This window comes from Rhinatrema bivittatum, chromosome 6, assembly GCF_901001135.1.
Source record: "Rhinatrema bivittatum chromosome 6, aRhiBiv1.1, whole genome shotgun sequence".
Classification (NCBI taxonomy): Eukaryota; Metazoa; Chordata; class Amphibia; order Gymnophiona; family Rhinatrematidae; genus Rhinatrema; species Rhinatrema bivittatum.
The window spans coordinates 191,456,063-191,472,675 of NC_042620.1; the positions used below are offsets into that span (position 1 = coordinate 191,456,063).

At 44.9% G+C, this 16,613-nt stretch overlaps 1 protein-coding gene across 2 annotated transcripts in view; it reads left to right on the forward strand.

Annotated features, from left to right (window-relative positions):
• NRP2 (neuropilin 2) overlaps window positions 1-16,613 on the forward strand; it is a 277,836-nt gene that overhangs the window by 62,623 nt on the left and 198,600 nt on the right. For both annotated transcript variants that reach the window (XM_029606320.1, XM_029606319.1), the window contains exon 3: window positions 12,975-13,156. In XM_029606320.1, the coding sequence (XP_029462180.1) occupies window positions 12,975-13,156 (182 nt within the window). The remainder of the gene's footprint in view (window positions 1-12,974; window positions 13,157-16,613) is intronic.

Consider the following 16,613-nt stretch of genomic DNA (forward strand, 5'->3'; position numbering starts at 1 on the left):
GACTTGCCCAATGAACAGAATTCATGAGTAGTGGTGTAGAGAGAGCGATAGAGAGAAGAGAGGAGAGATAGTGAGGAGCTGCAGGCGAGTAAGCTTAGCTTGAAATGTATGCAGAAATGGACAGGGAGGCAATGCAGTGACTTGAGAGGAGGGGTTACATGGGTGCAGTGACTGGCAGAAGATATTAAGTCGCACAGCTGAATTTTGGATAGACTGCAGTGGAGAGAGATGGCTCACTGGGAGGCCTGTGAGGAACAAGTTCCAGTAGTGTAAGTGGGAGGCGATGAGAGAGTGGATTACGGTTTGGGGAGTGTATTCAGAAAGGAAAGGATGGCTTTTGGTGATGTTATAGAGAAAGAAATGATATATTTTAGCAGTGTTTTGGATGTGTGTAGAGACGGAGAGAGAGGAGCTGAAGATGAGCACAAGGTTACGGACTCAGGGGCCTGGGAGAATGACAGTGTTAACCCAAAGAAATAGAGAAAGGAGGAAGAGGGGAAATTAATTTTGGGGAAAAGTTAAGGAATTCTGTCTTGGCCAGCTCGGGCGGAGTGAGCACGTGTCGCTCCCCTCTCTGTTCCCCTTGTGGTTGTGCCAGAAAATAGCAGGCAGGTGATTGGAGCTGCTCCACCTCACCACCACTGATTAGCCCCTGGCCTGCCTTGCTTGACTAGGGTGGAGAAAAGAGGAACTAGGACTCATCAGAGAGAGGACTTGAGCCAGCGCTTTCTTGTGCATGCTGGAGCTTGATCTCTCTTGACCTCTCCTGCGTAAGTGTGGGAGAGGGAGAAAGATCCTGGATATGGAAGTCTCTGACTGAATGGAACGCAGGAGACCTGGTAGGTCTGTAATAAGGTTTGCTGTGCATGTGCTTTTCTGTATCACAGCTTGCACTAGCTACCATGGTCTCAGCTCCCAGCATTCCTGGTGCTGCACAATCTTGGCTCAGTTTCCTATAGTCTACATATGCTACCGCTAAAGGTAGGGTACTAGATGGTTTCAGATATCCCAAGCTGCTAATGAGACAGTCCTGGTTTTCAATTCTTCTTTCAAACAATTCTGGGAATTTCTTGTTACAAAAAAATAAAGTCCATCTTACCAAGAGCTGCCAGTTGGCTCTGTGTCATAAGGTATAGGCCAGTCCACTCCTGATTGTATCCTTTTACATGTGTGAACTTGTAATTCTGATTTTCCCATTCATTTCCCTAAAACAATCAGAATTACAAATGCATTTATTCATTTGGATAAAGTCAAGACTGGATTAGGCCTTTCTTTATAGCATAGAACCAGTTATCAACCCTAAACTATATGTATTTATTCATTCATTTTATATTCTGCCTTTCAGACTCGTCAAATTCGAAGAAACATATATATATCCTTCAGGCTGGTGGAAATTTATACATTCATGGTATCGTTATATTGATGACATCCTGTTAATCTGGTTAGGGACAGAGATACAATTTTATTTATTTTTTGATTGGTTGAATCAGTGCAACCCACATTTACAATTTAGCTTTTGTTTACATAACTCAGAGATACCGTTCCTGGATTTACTTATTTCCAACACTGGATCAGGTTTTTCTACCACTATTTATCGTAAAGACACCGACTGTAACACAGTGTTAAAGTTTGATAGTTGTCACCCCAAAAACCTTAAAAAGAATATCCCCACCGGACAATTCTTGAGACTACGTAGGCTATGCACTACGACGGCTGACTATGTAGAAAAAGCTAAGGAGATGTTTGCCCGGTTTAGGCAGAGAGGGTATCCCTATAAAGTTTTAAAATCTGCTTATAAGAGAGCCCTTTATGTGAACCGTGATTGGTTATTCCTTCCCACACGAAGAGATGATAACTCTTCGTTGAATTGTATTTTACCGTTTTCACCATCCAGTCACGCAATTTCCATCATACTTAGAAAACATTGGTCTTCTTTAGCCCTCTCAGGTCTGTTTCACAGCACTTTGAGATTTACGTACCGCAGAGGGAAAAACTTCCGGGACATCCTGACCTCTTCTGATTTTTTGCAAAATCGCTCCAGTAGCACACAGACAGGAACTCACAGACCATGTGGGAGCTGTTCTGTATGTACACACACTACCACTTTATCTCAGTTTACTGAACCTTTTACCGCAAAGAGCTATACCTTACGTCATGACTCGGACTGTGCCTCTTCTGGCGTTATATACATCATACGCTGTCCCTGTGATAAGGTTTATGTGGGAAAAACTAGGAGACAGATCCGCACTCGGATGATCGAACACAGATCTAACATTAGACACTCTCGTATTCTGGCCCCACTTGTTGATCATTGGACGTTACACTCACATACAGTATCTGATTTATTTTTCTTTGTTTTAGAAGTAGTATCCCCCTCCCTGCGTGGTGGGGATTTCGACACTCTACTACTGCGCTGTGAACAGAGATGGATACATCGCTTAGATAGTGTTTCACCGAAGGGCCTTAACAAAGAAATAGAATGGTTTCATTTCACATGATCCTGATAGGCTACAGCCGTTCCCTATCCACATATGATTGGTTGGTTGTTCCTCGATTCTGATTGGTCTGTAGAATCTGGTTGGCGCGAGTTTTGACAGCTTTTAAGTAGTTAGCGTTCTCTCTTTCATTGCACTCCATGCCAGGAACGTATGAATTCCGTCTAAAGGTAATAACCTGAGCGTGCATGTATTCATTTGTTGTTATATATTCTGTACCATAACCATTGTTAATACAGTCCTATATAATTGTTTTTAGATTTCCTGTAAAACACTGCGGGTATCCCTCCCGACGCAGCCGCTGGCGAAACACGGGACCGTGTCGGGGGACCCCGAGTATTTATAAGACCGCCCTTATAACAATGGAGGTGCCGAACTTGAATGAAATAAACGTTGTCATTATATACTGATTTGAAGTATCGGGACTGTATCACTTTATTCCAGCATTCGTGTTGGGTTACTACATTCATTGTTTGAATGCTGGCCGCAGCTCGGTGGCTTGGGGTTTTTTTTTAACACATAGCACATGTAAACAAAGCATTTTACTAAGATAGGATCCGATTCACGAATGCCCTTCTCCCATTTTGTGTCTATGGGGAAAATATTTAGTAAATCAGGCCCGTAAACTTCAAATTTTCATGGTACTTGGGCTGCATAAACAAATGACTATCTGGAGGTAATCGACTTGTGACATCTTTACTCTCAAAATACAGAAGGGATATTGGGGCTGGCTTGTGGATCTGTCCCACAATGATTTACTCCATACATAATTTTCTGAACCTCCCCCGAATTTTCAGAGTGGAAGCATTCTTGAGCAAGGTGTGGATGAGTGCCAAGATGTGAGTTGCTTTGTTGCGATTCCAGTTTGTTGCTTGAATGCAACTCAGTTTCTTTGCTTTTTTTTTTTTTTTTTTTGCCCCCCTGTGCTCACCTTTTTATTTATTTTTCAAAATTCTTTTAAATTATCTTAGAGAATTTAGACCTAGATTCATCAAAATGCTATAAATATAGTGGAAATAGTGCCTGTGATTAAAAAAAAAAAAGGGAGTGGGGGCATGGTTAGACTAATTTCCCTGCTCCCACATTGCATAGGTAATTTCCTCATGCTGATTACTCCACCTTAGGCACGTTACCAGCCGAAAAGGTTTTTATTGCAAATGCATGAGAGAGGGGGCACTTTTAACTTGGGGTGGGGTTTGGAGGGTGGGGTAGGTTTGGGGGGGGGGGGCAGTTTTACATACACAGTCAGAGGTACGAACAGCAAAGTTGACATCAGTGAGGAATTTCTCTCTCTCTCCCCCCGAACTGGCATTTGCGATAAAAACCTTTTCGGCCTGTAATGCACAGCTAATGCGGGCACAACTCACAGAAAAAGGGGGTAGTTCTTTCCAGCATTAAAACCCACGCTGCTGTGCGTTACTCTTATCGCATTTGACATTAGGAGCTGTTCATTACCATTAACTTCGCCCAAACTCCTCCCACTTGCATAACTAATGTGACATTTGCATATTAGCGCACATTGTGCTGTATAATGCGTGCGCTAGTGTTCGGGCCCTAACGTGAGATGATAAATGACCCAGTTAGTGCTTGTGAAATGTAGCAGATTGATAATACTTGACCTGAAGCTCTCCATTTGTTCATGACCCTCCTTGTACATCAGAGCAGCTCTGGAAGGTCTGTCTCTAGGGGCAAAAGCACAGCCGGTCTAGTAATTAGAGCATGGAAGCTAAGCATATAACTATGAGGCTGGAGAAATCTTGGGACATGCATTCAGGAGATTCTGCTACCATCACTGACATGTGCGGTCCTAGACAGGTTATTTTAATTCCTTGTGCCTCAGTTACTCAACTGAAAGTCACATTGTTTATTCTACCCTGTCATCTTTAGAAGATTTTATGCAATCTGAATGCCAGAAATGGGATACCAGGTCATCAATCCCAGAGATGGTTGCATGTGTAATAGATATCTGATGTACTAAATTGCAAAGCTCATTGGGAATATGTTTGGAAAAAAGGCACTCTACAATCCAAATGATAGCTTCTTTGAACTCTCTTGTTGTCATTGCCAATAGGGTGGCAATTAGTGCCAACCATGATGATGGTTTTAGTGATTAAAGAGGGACATTTTTTCCACTGAGAACTAAACTGAGGATGTCTCCTTATTTCTCAGAGCACACAGGGGCTAACTTTTATTCAGTTGCATAGGCATCATGAAAAGGAAGGACAGGGAAAAGGGACAAAGGAGCCTCTCCCAAAATCACATGAAGCTGACAGTCTATCTGATGCCTGTGGAGAAATATTAATTTCCCATCCATTTCTAAACCCAGTGGGATCCTGTCAGACCGTTCCTATAACATTTAGAAATGTCAGTAAATGGTGTTAGACAGATGTCTTGAAACAGAAATATGCTTTTGCACATCAGGATATCACAGGAGTACTAAAACCAGTACTGTCACTGGGGAAGACAGTGCCCCAGGGAGCACTTGCAGTGGGCACCCCCGTCCCCAGCTTGGGACAGGCTGGGCCATTATTGGCCAGCTCAGGAAGTGTGTGGGCAGGTTTGAAGAAGAATGCAAAGAAAGCCAGCAACTTGGCCCTCTTTGCTCGGTCCTCTGGTGCCCCTACCTCAGCTTGGCACCCATTGCGGAAGTCTAGCTTGCCCACCCATGTTGATGGGGCTAAAGCAATGCAATGGAGATGCCTTGCTCCTACCCTCCATTAATGCATATCAGCCCTCTGCAGTGTAGGTTAGTGGTTAGCACACAGAGCCATAAAGTATGGAGTTCCAGGTTCTAATCCCACTTTCCCTGCTTCCGTCACATTACCTTGAGGAAATCATTTAACCATTCTGTGCTCAGATTGTACATTCCTTGGAGCAAATGCCTGCTAAAAATGTAATTGTATCTTACACAGAATAGCAACACCTCTAAGTACTCGGTAGTGTAAGTGGTAAATATTATATAAAATGTAGGTTTCACTTGGGAACAATTGGCAGAATGTGTGGGGTGTAGAGGGAAAGCTGGGATGTACCCTGATCCTGGCACCCGAAGAAAACAGGACAATAACAAGTCAATGTCTTTATTGCATCTCTGTTCCCTCACTTTGCCCTCTGAGAAACAGCAATGGACTGTTTTGACAGTTGCTCACTGTGCTCTGTCTTTGGATAATGATAGAACAGCAATGAATATCTTGAGACAGCTTTAGAGACATAAATAAAGTTAAAGTGTCATGTAGCACTGGGAATAACAGCCTGCAGAAAACCCCCAAACACCAGGCTGGTCCAGCTCATTGTGGAAGGGTGCGGGGTTTCCAGCCATGCCCATCTATGGAGTCTGCACTGCTTCCTCGTCTCTCCAAGACATCCCACAGCCCTGCCAACAGGGACTCTGGCAGGAAGACGTTGGGTAACATTCAAGGCTTATTGTCAGATTTGCATATTTTTAATCAAATCCTTTGCCACTTTTAAAACACATTTTATTTCCTGGGGTCACACTGGCTCTCTCTGAAGATTTGTATTTTCTGAGATCAAGGAACCACAGATATATTAAAAAATAGTACTTTATGTGCAGATAGACTATTATAATCCATGTATTTATAATGCATGAAAAGTCATCTTTCTTGCGAGTGAATTGACAGGTGGGTTTGGCATTTCACCAGTGGATTCCCTCTAGTGCTATGTAGAATCATAGCATGACTGCCTTGATGAAAGAAATGCTGTGGAAGAAAAAAAGTTTATATATCATTTGTACAGCCTATTAGTATTTATGGCATGCTACAAAATACAATGTCTCTTTCCCAAAAAGCCTACGAGAAAACTTTGAGAGGCTGAACAGATTGCTTAAGGTGACATACGGAATGGCGCAAAAAAGAAGGGAACCTGGTCCTCCAGATGTGCAGAAAAGAAATTCCTGCTTCTGCAACTGAGTTTTGGTAGAATATGCAACTTTTTGCAACATCTTTGCTTTAGTATTTAAAGATGAATGCTTGCATGAAAAGTGGAAAAATCTTGTGGAATTAACAGAAAATTGATGGGTCATTGGAAATAGGCTTCTATGGTTCACAGCCCCAGGGAGCAGTGCATCAAAGCCCTGATGCTGAACCCTGACATCTACCAGTCAGACCTGGTGTGCATGCTTGTTGCGTACTGGAGGCTGTTGGCTGAGGACTGGTTGCTGCAATGGCTGAACTAGATTGGGGAGGGTGGGGAATTAGCTGGGGGGGAACAGTTAAAAAATGGAGGAAAAAGTCCTGGGTAGTTACAAATGAGGGTTCATGGCACTGCAGCTCCAGCAGGGGCCCATTCCAAATGACCTAGAAGCTCAAAGGAACAGAGAGAATTTACCAGATCAAAAGAGAAAAAAAAAAGTCATGCGTCTGTGGGAGTGTGAAAAATAACATTTTCATTCTGTGAATACTTCCAAAAGGCAAAAACTCTTTTTGCTTTTGGTGCAAATATTTTCACACATCTGTGCTCCAGGATCCTTGCTCTGCGCTCTGACCATGACCTTAGTCTGGCAACCTTATTTTATTACAACAAGTACTTTCAGGCCAAAGGCAAATAAGAAGATTGAAATAAGTGGAGCAGCAAAGACCAGAGGAGAAAGAAAGCCGGGCGCTGAGGGGACTGGAGGGTGCTGAGTCGGAATTATGTCTCTGATCTAGGGCTGGCGCTGTACTGATTAGAACACGGAGCCTAGAGAACCAGATTTGATTCCGTTCAGTTTCTGACCCAGCAGGTCTTTTAAAAAAAAAAAAAAAATCTAAAGCAACCAGATGATTTTCCGTTCCTTGTTTAGCCATTAAAATACCGTGGATGGATCTTCGGATACAGGGCCTTTGTTTCTTCCTTGGTTTCCCCCTGCATAGCTTGCAGTGTGTGCTTGGAGACCCTCCCGGTGGGCTCCAGGAAAGGAATGTGCAATCCATCCGTCTGTCCCTGCTCCTACTGCTTACCGCTGCTGTGGGCAAAGAGTGTTTGTGGGTGACGCTCTTGCAGAACCCACAGTCACCGGAGACAAGTGATCTGAGCTGTCTGGGTCTCAATTCCTTAAGGCGGGTCTCTTGCTGTGGCTTCAGCAGAGCATGAACTTTCTCTCCACGTCCCCCTCTTCCGCCTCCCCCACCAGAACCGAGGAAGAGATTTGCTAGACCTTGTTTTACAGGTTCCTGCAAACCAACAGGAAAATGGCATAAGGGGAGGGGGGGGGGGGGGGGGCTGCACCAGGGTAAGGAGATGGGAAATTGAGTGGCTCACCTAAACAAGTGGCAGTACTTACGAGGAAAACATCTGGAAAGACATGGGAGTAAAAGTGAAAGACAGAGGAAGAATAAATAATTTCCTGGGGATCACACATCCTTCATCTCTTTCACTAACTTGTTTCGTTTTCCGGTTACTGTTTTATCATTAATGTAATGCAAGGCATTAGGGCATGCTGGAGAAAAACGCCATCTCAAATACCATTGTGATCATAATGAGGGCAGTTTTCAAAATGATGTGCGCTGGTAAAAAAGCATTTTGTTAGTGTAAATCAAGTGTCTGAAAATTGCCCATCCCGTACCCCAGGTAAAGGCACAAACTTTTATCTGCATTTGTAGTGGGGATTTTTCCTGGAGCCATTTTAGAGTCAAATCTATGCGGGTAGTTTTGGTGGGAAAAAGTATCCACGGAAAAGCTTGTGCAAATCTCTGCCGATACCTTTTCTTAGGGGCAATTTTCAAAGTAAAGGGTGTGCTCATATTTTTCCTTTGAAAATGGTGCAAAGACTGCAGGTAACAAGAACCTGGCAGTGATGTGGGCCGTTTGAAAATTCAAATATAAGACTGATCATTCAGCCCGCCATTATAAGGGATACCAAGATGATATTCATGGCCGAGGAAAAGAATGAAGGCGTGTGTCGCCGTATTGGTTCCAGTAAAATTTCGAAGCTGATCGCTCTCTTACTAAACTTTCCAAAGGGTTTTGTGCATAATCGTTACTGTTCAGGTGTTATGCTATTGAACCCAGGGCTGAATTTGTAGACATAAACAGGCCGATGCAATACAGCGCGCTCAGCCGAGCGCACTGGTTAACCCGTGGTTGGATATGCATTTTGGACGCACGTCCTTTATGCTATAAGGGTAGATTTTCAAAGACGTGCGCGTGCATCCATGTGCATGTGGTTCCTGGCGCGCGCACATGGACGTGGCAATTTTATAACATGCACGCGTTGCACGCATGTTATAAAATACGATTCCCGCGCGCATGTGCGCGCCAGATTTTTTTATAGCGCTTGCACACATGTGAGGGTGAGTTGCGACTCGCACGTGCACTGGGGGGATTTTAGTTAAAAACGCGCAGCGATGCCGATAGGGCATACACCGCTTCCCTCCCAGTCCGCTCCAATTAAGGAGCGGACTGGGAGGAAACTTCCTATCCCCCTACCTTACCTTCCTCCCTTTTCCCCTCTCCTCCCTGACCCCTAAACCTACCCTATCTAACCTTTTTTTTTTATTTTCAAACTTACCAGCTCCTTCGAGCAGCAGTAAGTTCTGCACGCCGGCCGGCTGCTGGTGCACGCTCCCCCTGCCCCCACACAGACTTGACCCCCCCAGCCCACCCCTTTTGACCAGCCTGGGATTTATGTGTGTACCGGGAGATAGGAACGGGGCTGGGCCATTTGTAAAATGTGCTTGGCGAAGGCTCGGCCCAGCAGCACGCGTATATCTTGCTTTTTACGCGCACCGGCATTTGAAAATTCAGCCATAAGGGGATAGGCGCATCCAAAATGTGCATCCATCCCTCCCCCCCCATGAAGCGAATAGCGCTCATCACATGCAAATGCATGTTCATGAGCGCTATTAGCTATTCTCCCCCGATGCAAAAATAAAATGTGCGCCTGATGCGCACATTTTTACCCTCAGAAATTAACACCTGCCTAGTGCAGGCGTTAATTTCTGAGCAGCCCAAAAAGTGTACAAAGAAGCAGAAATACTGTTTTTCTGTACTTCCTCCAATTTAATATTATGGCGATATTAAGTCGGAGGAACAAAAAAAGAGGAGAACCTTTAAAAAAAAAAATAAATTTTTTTAAAGTGCGCCAGCGGTCAGGTTAGAAAAAGGGACACTTGCAAAACTGAGCATCCGTTTTCCTAATCCACTGACAGCCACCTCTCCTGGGCGCCCGCTGCCGAGGAGGCGCTAGGGGTGCACAGTTTCCCCTAACGCCTCCTTTTTACTGTGGCAGCTGATTTAAATATTAAATCAGGTGCCCTGGAGAGGTCAAACGGCGCACATTAGGAGAGCAGGCCATGAGTGCCCGTTTTCCGCGCACCGATACTGCACCGGCCTGTTTGGAAGTGAAGCAGGCAGGGGCTGGGGAGGGCAGAGCAGGACCAGGTGTGACCTGTGTGAGGGCAGGGGCAGGGGCAGGGCTGGATAAGAAGCCTCCCTCTCCTTCCGCAAACATTCGCTTTCTCTCTCTCACACACTCACATATGCAAACACCTTCTTCCTTCTTATCCCAGTGACCCTCCATCTCCCACCCCCACCAGTGCTCAACCCCCAGCCATTCTTCATTTGATGAGCACTGGTGAGCAGTGGATAGCTGGGGGCTGAGCACTGTGGGATCTGCGGGTGGAGGGTCACTGGAGTAAGAAGGACGAGCAGTTTGAGGGTAGAGAGAATAGAGCCCTTTCTTTCAACCCCCCTCCTCCTCTCCACCCTAAGAATCCTGGCCCTCAATTCCCAACCCACCCCAATAATGCCATAGTGGTCCTTGATATCCTTCCAGTGGGTCTAGTGCCCCAGAGTCTCATACCTAATCCCTGCTACTCCTCAAGTCTTCCTCCCATCCCACCCTAGAAAATTACCCTCTCCAGCAACTCTCCTCCTCTCCTTCCTTAGCCAATAAGGCACAGGCCTCTTCTTCAAGCCAGAATCAACTGGTTCTCTTCTGCCTTGGAGGTGAGGGCAGACTAGTGTGTACTGCCTGATCTCCTCTGCTTCCTCAGATGGGGGCTCCTGCAAAGAGTGTTTGTGGATGACATTCTAGCAGACCTCACATTCACCAGAGATGTCAAACGCACAGCCTGCTCCTCACATCCTCTGAGGAGGAAGACGGAAGCAGCACCACATGCTCCTCGACTCGCCTCCCTTCTCTCCTCTTCCCTCATTCCCTCTTTCCCGAACCCTCAGATCCCCTCACTCACAGACTGCCTCCCCCAACTCTGATCATCTCACACACTCCTCAGACCCTCTAAACCCCTCACTCACACCCCACAGCATCTTTGATCTCTTCAGTCACTCTCCACTCTCCTCCACACAACCCACAGTCCCTACGATCTGCTCACTCATCTTTTTTTTGCTCACCCTCACCCTCATCCTCTCCTCTCTCCAGTCCCCTCCCTCACTCTTCCTTCTCTCATATTCCCTCACTTAATCTTTTGCCCCTCCCCAACTCACTCTCCTTTCCTTCCCTTTGATCACTAACCTCCCCTCCCCCCAGTGTGGTCACCAGTGGCAGAGATGATGGGACTCAGGAAACCAGCACAATAAGCAACAGTGGGGCCAGTAAACCAGAGCGGCAGAAGCAGAGGGGCTGACAGGCATTCACCTCATGTGTCTTCCTGCTTTGCCGCTCTCTCTCGCAGCCTCCTCAATTGTGCTGGAAAATCGCACAAAAATAAAGGCCATGTGGCTGCTGCTGCTGTCTCAGGGTAAGCGGCTCCAACAGTCTCTGCTCTGCTCTGCTCCAGCCAGGACCCTGGTGGGCCAGAAATGGCACGAGCTGCTGCTGGCTTTGCTCCGTTTCTGCAGAGGAGCCAAAACTGATTTGCACTGCCGGTTCTGCTCAGTTTCCTTGGGTCCCAGAAAAAAAAAAGGTGGCAGAACACGGTTCTGGATCGTTCTACCAGAGCTTAAGCTCTAGGTGACACATCCAAAAAGAGGTTGAATTAATTTAGTACGTGTTTGATACCTGTGAGCAGAACGCCTTTCATCAAGGCCAGGATTGAAGTTTCAAACGTGTGCTAATTCAACCTCGTTTCATGTCTGTTCCTTGCTCCGTGGTGTAAGCATCAGGATCACCCCTATCCTTCCTGCTCCCTGCAGAACAGGAGGGGGGGGGGGGGGGGGAGCTGGATTAGGGAGCAGAGCGGCTTCTTTTCTCTGCTTCAGGTTCAACCCCTCCCCTCTTATTCCCTGCAAACTGCCTGGATGGGAGGGACTGGGGCAGAAAACCCCTGTCGCTCTGCCTATTAAGTGTGAAAAGAAGTGATGGAACCTCATTCTAGGCCGTCCCCTGTCCCCCCCCCCCCCCTCAAATTAAACTCTGATTGTACATTCGTTTTTGTGCGGTGCTAGTATCTTCTTCAAATTTCTATCCCATGAATCCCAGTTTTGCAGAGTGGAGCAGGGAGAGGAGGTTAAACAAGCACTAGGCTGTGTAACCTATGTTGGAGTTTGGGCAGGATGTGAGAATTAACATCTTGACTTTTGAGATAAATGCTGGGGGGGGTTCTTTAATGTGGCTGCCTAGACATGATGACCTTGGATTCAAATCTCATCCCTTCTGTTAGGCATGGGCTTAGCAGCTAAAATATCAAAGGCGAGACCTGAAGTTGGTATTTAGTCCAAAGGAGTGGGAGAGTATAAATAAGTGATTGACATGGAAGGCAAGAAGATAGCTACAAAAGAAGACAGTAATACAGAGGAATAGAGCTGCAAGTGTAAAGAGAGAAGAGGTTTTTTCCTTCATTTATTTAAACAAGACTGTGGTAACTATGCTAACATTTGTGAAGGTTTAAGAGCCTATGTACTAAGGGTTTGTGTCTATGGAAAAAAAATGCTTAGTACACAGGGCTCTGAAAACACAGCGATTAGTTTGCATTAATACCTTTTCATGTAACTGAGAAAAAAAAATAACATTTTTGCCTAATCGTGAAGTGTTCCTGGTATGAAAGAAATGAATAATCCTAACCGGCCGCCAAAAAAAAAAAAAATAGCATGGACATAACTCAGTAAATGGGTGCCAGTCAGAATTTGCTTGTTTGTACTCTTTGTAGCAGTAACCCAGGCAGGGCCGGTGCTTTCGGTAGGCAAACTAGGTAAGCCCTCTAGATCACCAAGATTTTGGGATGGCTAAATCCCTCCAACGTGAGGCCCAGAGCGGTGCTGTGCCAGAGCCAGTTCTGTGCAAGTATGAGGGAGAGCTGTGCTGGAGCTGCTGCCTGCCAATAGGGAAATGGAGGGAGAGGTTCACCTAGACTGCTAAATACTCTTGCACCAGCCCCTTTTTTTTTCAAAATGTTCATGCTGCCAGAAATGTGTGATTGTGCCATTCTCCCCGGAGATAGCTGTGTGCATATATATATATATATATATATATATATATATATATATGTTCCTGAAGTACTAAACTACAAAATATTTAGGATGTTGCCTGGATGAAAGGCACAACATAATTCAGACTATTATCTGCCTCCTTCCCCTGTCTTTTAATAGATACGACTTTATTGAAATCCGGGATGGTGATGGCGAAGCAGCGGACCTGCTGGGGAAGCACTGCGGAAACATTGCTCCCCCTACCATCATCTCCTCGGGTTCCTCCCTCTACATCAAGTTCATCTCAGACTACGCCCGCCAAGGCGCCGGCTTCTCACTGCGCTACGAGATCTTCAAAACAGGTCAGAGTTCAAGGTGCAGAGGTTTCCGCATGGGAAGTCAGCTTCCTGAATGGCTGAGAGCATGTTCTAGCTCTCATTTTCTGCTGCTGTCAGGCATGAGACTGCAGACCAGTGGTGTCCCCCCCATCTGCAGCCCTTATGAGGCACCAGTTGGTCTGGGGCCTTGAGGATGTTCACATTCACTGTGAATATTCAGGAAACAGATTTGCACACGCTTGAAGTTTGTACCAAGTGAATTTGCAATGGTTTAATCATCCTGAAAACTAGATTTGCTGGTGGCTCACAAGGGACCAGAGTTGAGGGGCCAGGGCTGCAGGCCATCCCTGAATTTTTTCACTCTCCTGCCAGTGTCCTATTGTATTCTGATACTCTTCTTTCACAATGTAAATTATAGCACTATAAGACGACGTATACTCTGACTTAGACTGACAAGCCAGGCTTTAAGATTCGTTATCAAATTGAGACCATTGGGCGCTATGAAGCCGCTTCCTCTCTGGAACCCATCTACGCAGCCACATGTTTGACACTTTTTTTTTTTCTCAGTCCATTTGCTTGTCAGGCCTGCACGGTTGTTTTATCTGATTGTGCTTGAAGGGCCCGGGTTTCGGTGGTGCCTTGTGGTCAGAAGACATTTCCTGTGGAGAACTCTGGACGGTTCTTCCCTTCCAGAAGCGAGCCTTCAAAGCATGCATGTCTGCCGGGGCAGAAGACACTTGCAGAACAGAGGCAAGATCGCCAGCCCCCCCCTTCCACCCAGGTCCTGCCCTTGACAGGATGTGGTTTAGTGAAAAGGCAGTAATTACAGGGCTTCAGCCACCTTCTTTCACGGTTGCTCCTTTTCCTTTCAGTGTCTTTTGTTGAGAAAAGATTAGATTGCTGTGAGTTTTTATTATGTTCAACTCCTATACCTTCTGTTACAGTTTCCACTGCTCTGTATTTTGCTAAAAGTCATTTCTCAGAAAGAGAAATGGTATGATTTCAGTACTTTATATGTAAAAAAAAAATATATACAGATATAAGTGAAAGACAAGCGAAAACAGTTCTTGCCAGAGATCATATTTCAAGGCATTCTCAGCAGCAGGTCTTCAGTGAAGAAATTAGAAGCAATCCTAGTGTGACAAAAATGATATGAGTGGTTGGGGAGAGGGAAATCACTGAAACAAACCAGGATACAAAAATCAAAAAAGAGACAGGAGAGGACAACCTGTAAAAATATTAACAGGCCACTGCGTGGAATGCCTCTGTCTGGCTCATCCATCTTTATGCCAAATTATAAAACCATGAAGAAGCAGCAAATCATAGGCCATCAGCTCTGCTGTGGGCAGACAACACTTAAATAGCAATCGTGCTTATAATCATATTTTACTGTAAAATAGGCTTACAAGAACTTTGAAAACTAGCTTTCAAGGCAAGGGCATAAGGAACTAATGTTTTATATGTATGCATGTTTCGAATATGGCAAAGAGTGAAATACAAGAAAGAAAGCAAAGCACACTATAAAATAACTCCGTAGGCCAAAGAACCTAAAATATTTGCATGTCGATCCCTTGCCAAAATCTTCCTTAAGGGCATCTGAAAGCTGTTTCTGTTTAAGAGAGTATTGTATGTTAAAAGATTGCCTGACAGGGGCCTTATCTGAAGCTTTGTTGGTCTTTTTCCTAGGTGTTCTGTCCCTTTTCTCCAAGGTCATTTTATTTCGTATATTTTTACATTTGCTTGGAATTAAAAGTATATGTTTTACCATGGTCACACAATGCTGTGTTCTAAAATGCCTTCACCTGAAGTGACTCTCTGCTTATGTTCTGTTTGTAGTTCAGATGGAACTGTGTGGCACTGGAAGTAGCACTATGTTTCTGACCATGAACAGCCTGGCAGTTTTCTCAGTTGCTTAACATAGAAACAGAGAAATGTGACAGCAGAAAAAGACCATATGGCCTATCCAGGGCCGGTGCAAGGGGATTTGGCGCCCTAGGCGAGCCTTCTCCCTTGCGCCCCCCCCCCCCCCCGGTCTCGGCCCCGACCCTTACCTCATTCTCGATCATGCCCGCTGACTGGGGTTTTCTGGGTCGCAAGCAGGTTGGGCACTGCTTGCGGCCTGCCAAACTCCACTCCTCTTTGCCACCACTTGCGGCTCCATATGGCTCGCACCCATTGACGCACCAAGGGTCTCCGGTGCCCGGGGGCCAATGCATGTGTGCCTCTCCAGCATCCCCCCTTAATCCTTCTTGTACTAATGCTTAAGGTCACAGAAAATCAGTGGTGTCTCCAGACAGAAGAATTGGGGGGGGGGGGGGGGGCGCCAAAATGACATTTCTTCATCTCACCCACCTCTATAGCATGGATCCTGCTTTAAAATTGGTTATTAAAAAAAAGTGTTAATAAAAAAGTCCAAAGGGTCCTCTGCGTTATTTTAAAAAGCTGGCCAGTTTCACACTATAAAATTATGTTGATAGCCTCAGTCAACTGATTCTATGTGGCTATGAGAGTGAAGTCAGGAATATATAGGAAGGAACAGAATGTCAATATAAATCCTGTACCTCCAGTTCTGTAACTCTGTGCATCCACTGAAATTCCCCCAAACAATGGAGCTTGGATGTTTCCCTTACAGCTCATCATACTGAAAGATATTTTCAAATTCTGGTGTCACTTCACAGTAACAGCAGCACAAACAGCTTCCACTGCCAGGCACATTGTGAACTAACACAAAACACCACAAAAAAGACACTCAAAATCTATACTGCAATCCCATCATAACATAACAGTAATAACACCAAGGACTCAAACAACAATAACCCTACCTGTGAATAAGCAAGGGTAAATATTACACTGGGTCCTAGAATACCAATACTCCACCTACTGAGGAAACAAAACAAACCCGATTGCTATAGATCCCTATGCTAGCAGAATCTCTCATCATGGTCACACACACACAGAGCAGAGACAGACCCTCACCAAATACAGAATACAAAATAAAGGAGCACAAATTAGAAAAAACTGAAATGGAAACCCCAAGAAGCCAGACTCTGTGTATTAACAATGGAAAAACAGAACCACCATTCTTCATAAAACAAATAAAATCAAGAAACATAAAGCATCAGTTATAATAGTAAAACCATACTAATAAAATAATATTTTAAAACTACTGATAAATAGAATTTCTATTAATTAAAATCATATACATTTTTTACAATTTCCTAAAACCAATAAAATATTTCAAAACAGCACATATATCAAATAACACACAATAATTAAAACTAATAAGGATTTTAAAAAGCCCCTGCTGTCCATACATGGGAGCTCTTGATTGAGGTTATCCTCTCTCTCTCACACATACTCACATGTCCATTCTCTCTCACACATACACTGTCACATACATACACATTCATGCTCTTATACCCAACCATAACCTCTCGCTCTCACAGACACTGACACACTCAGGCTCTAAGGCACTCTCTCC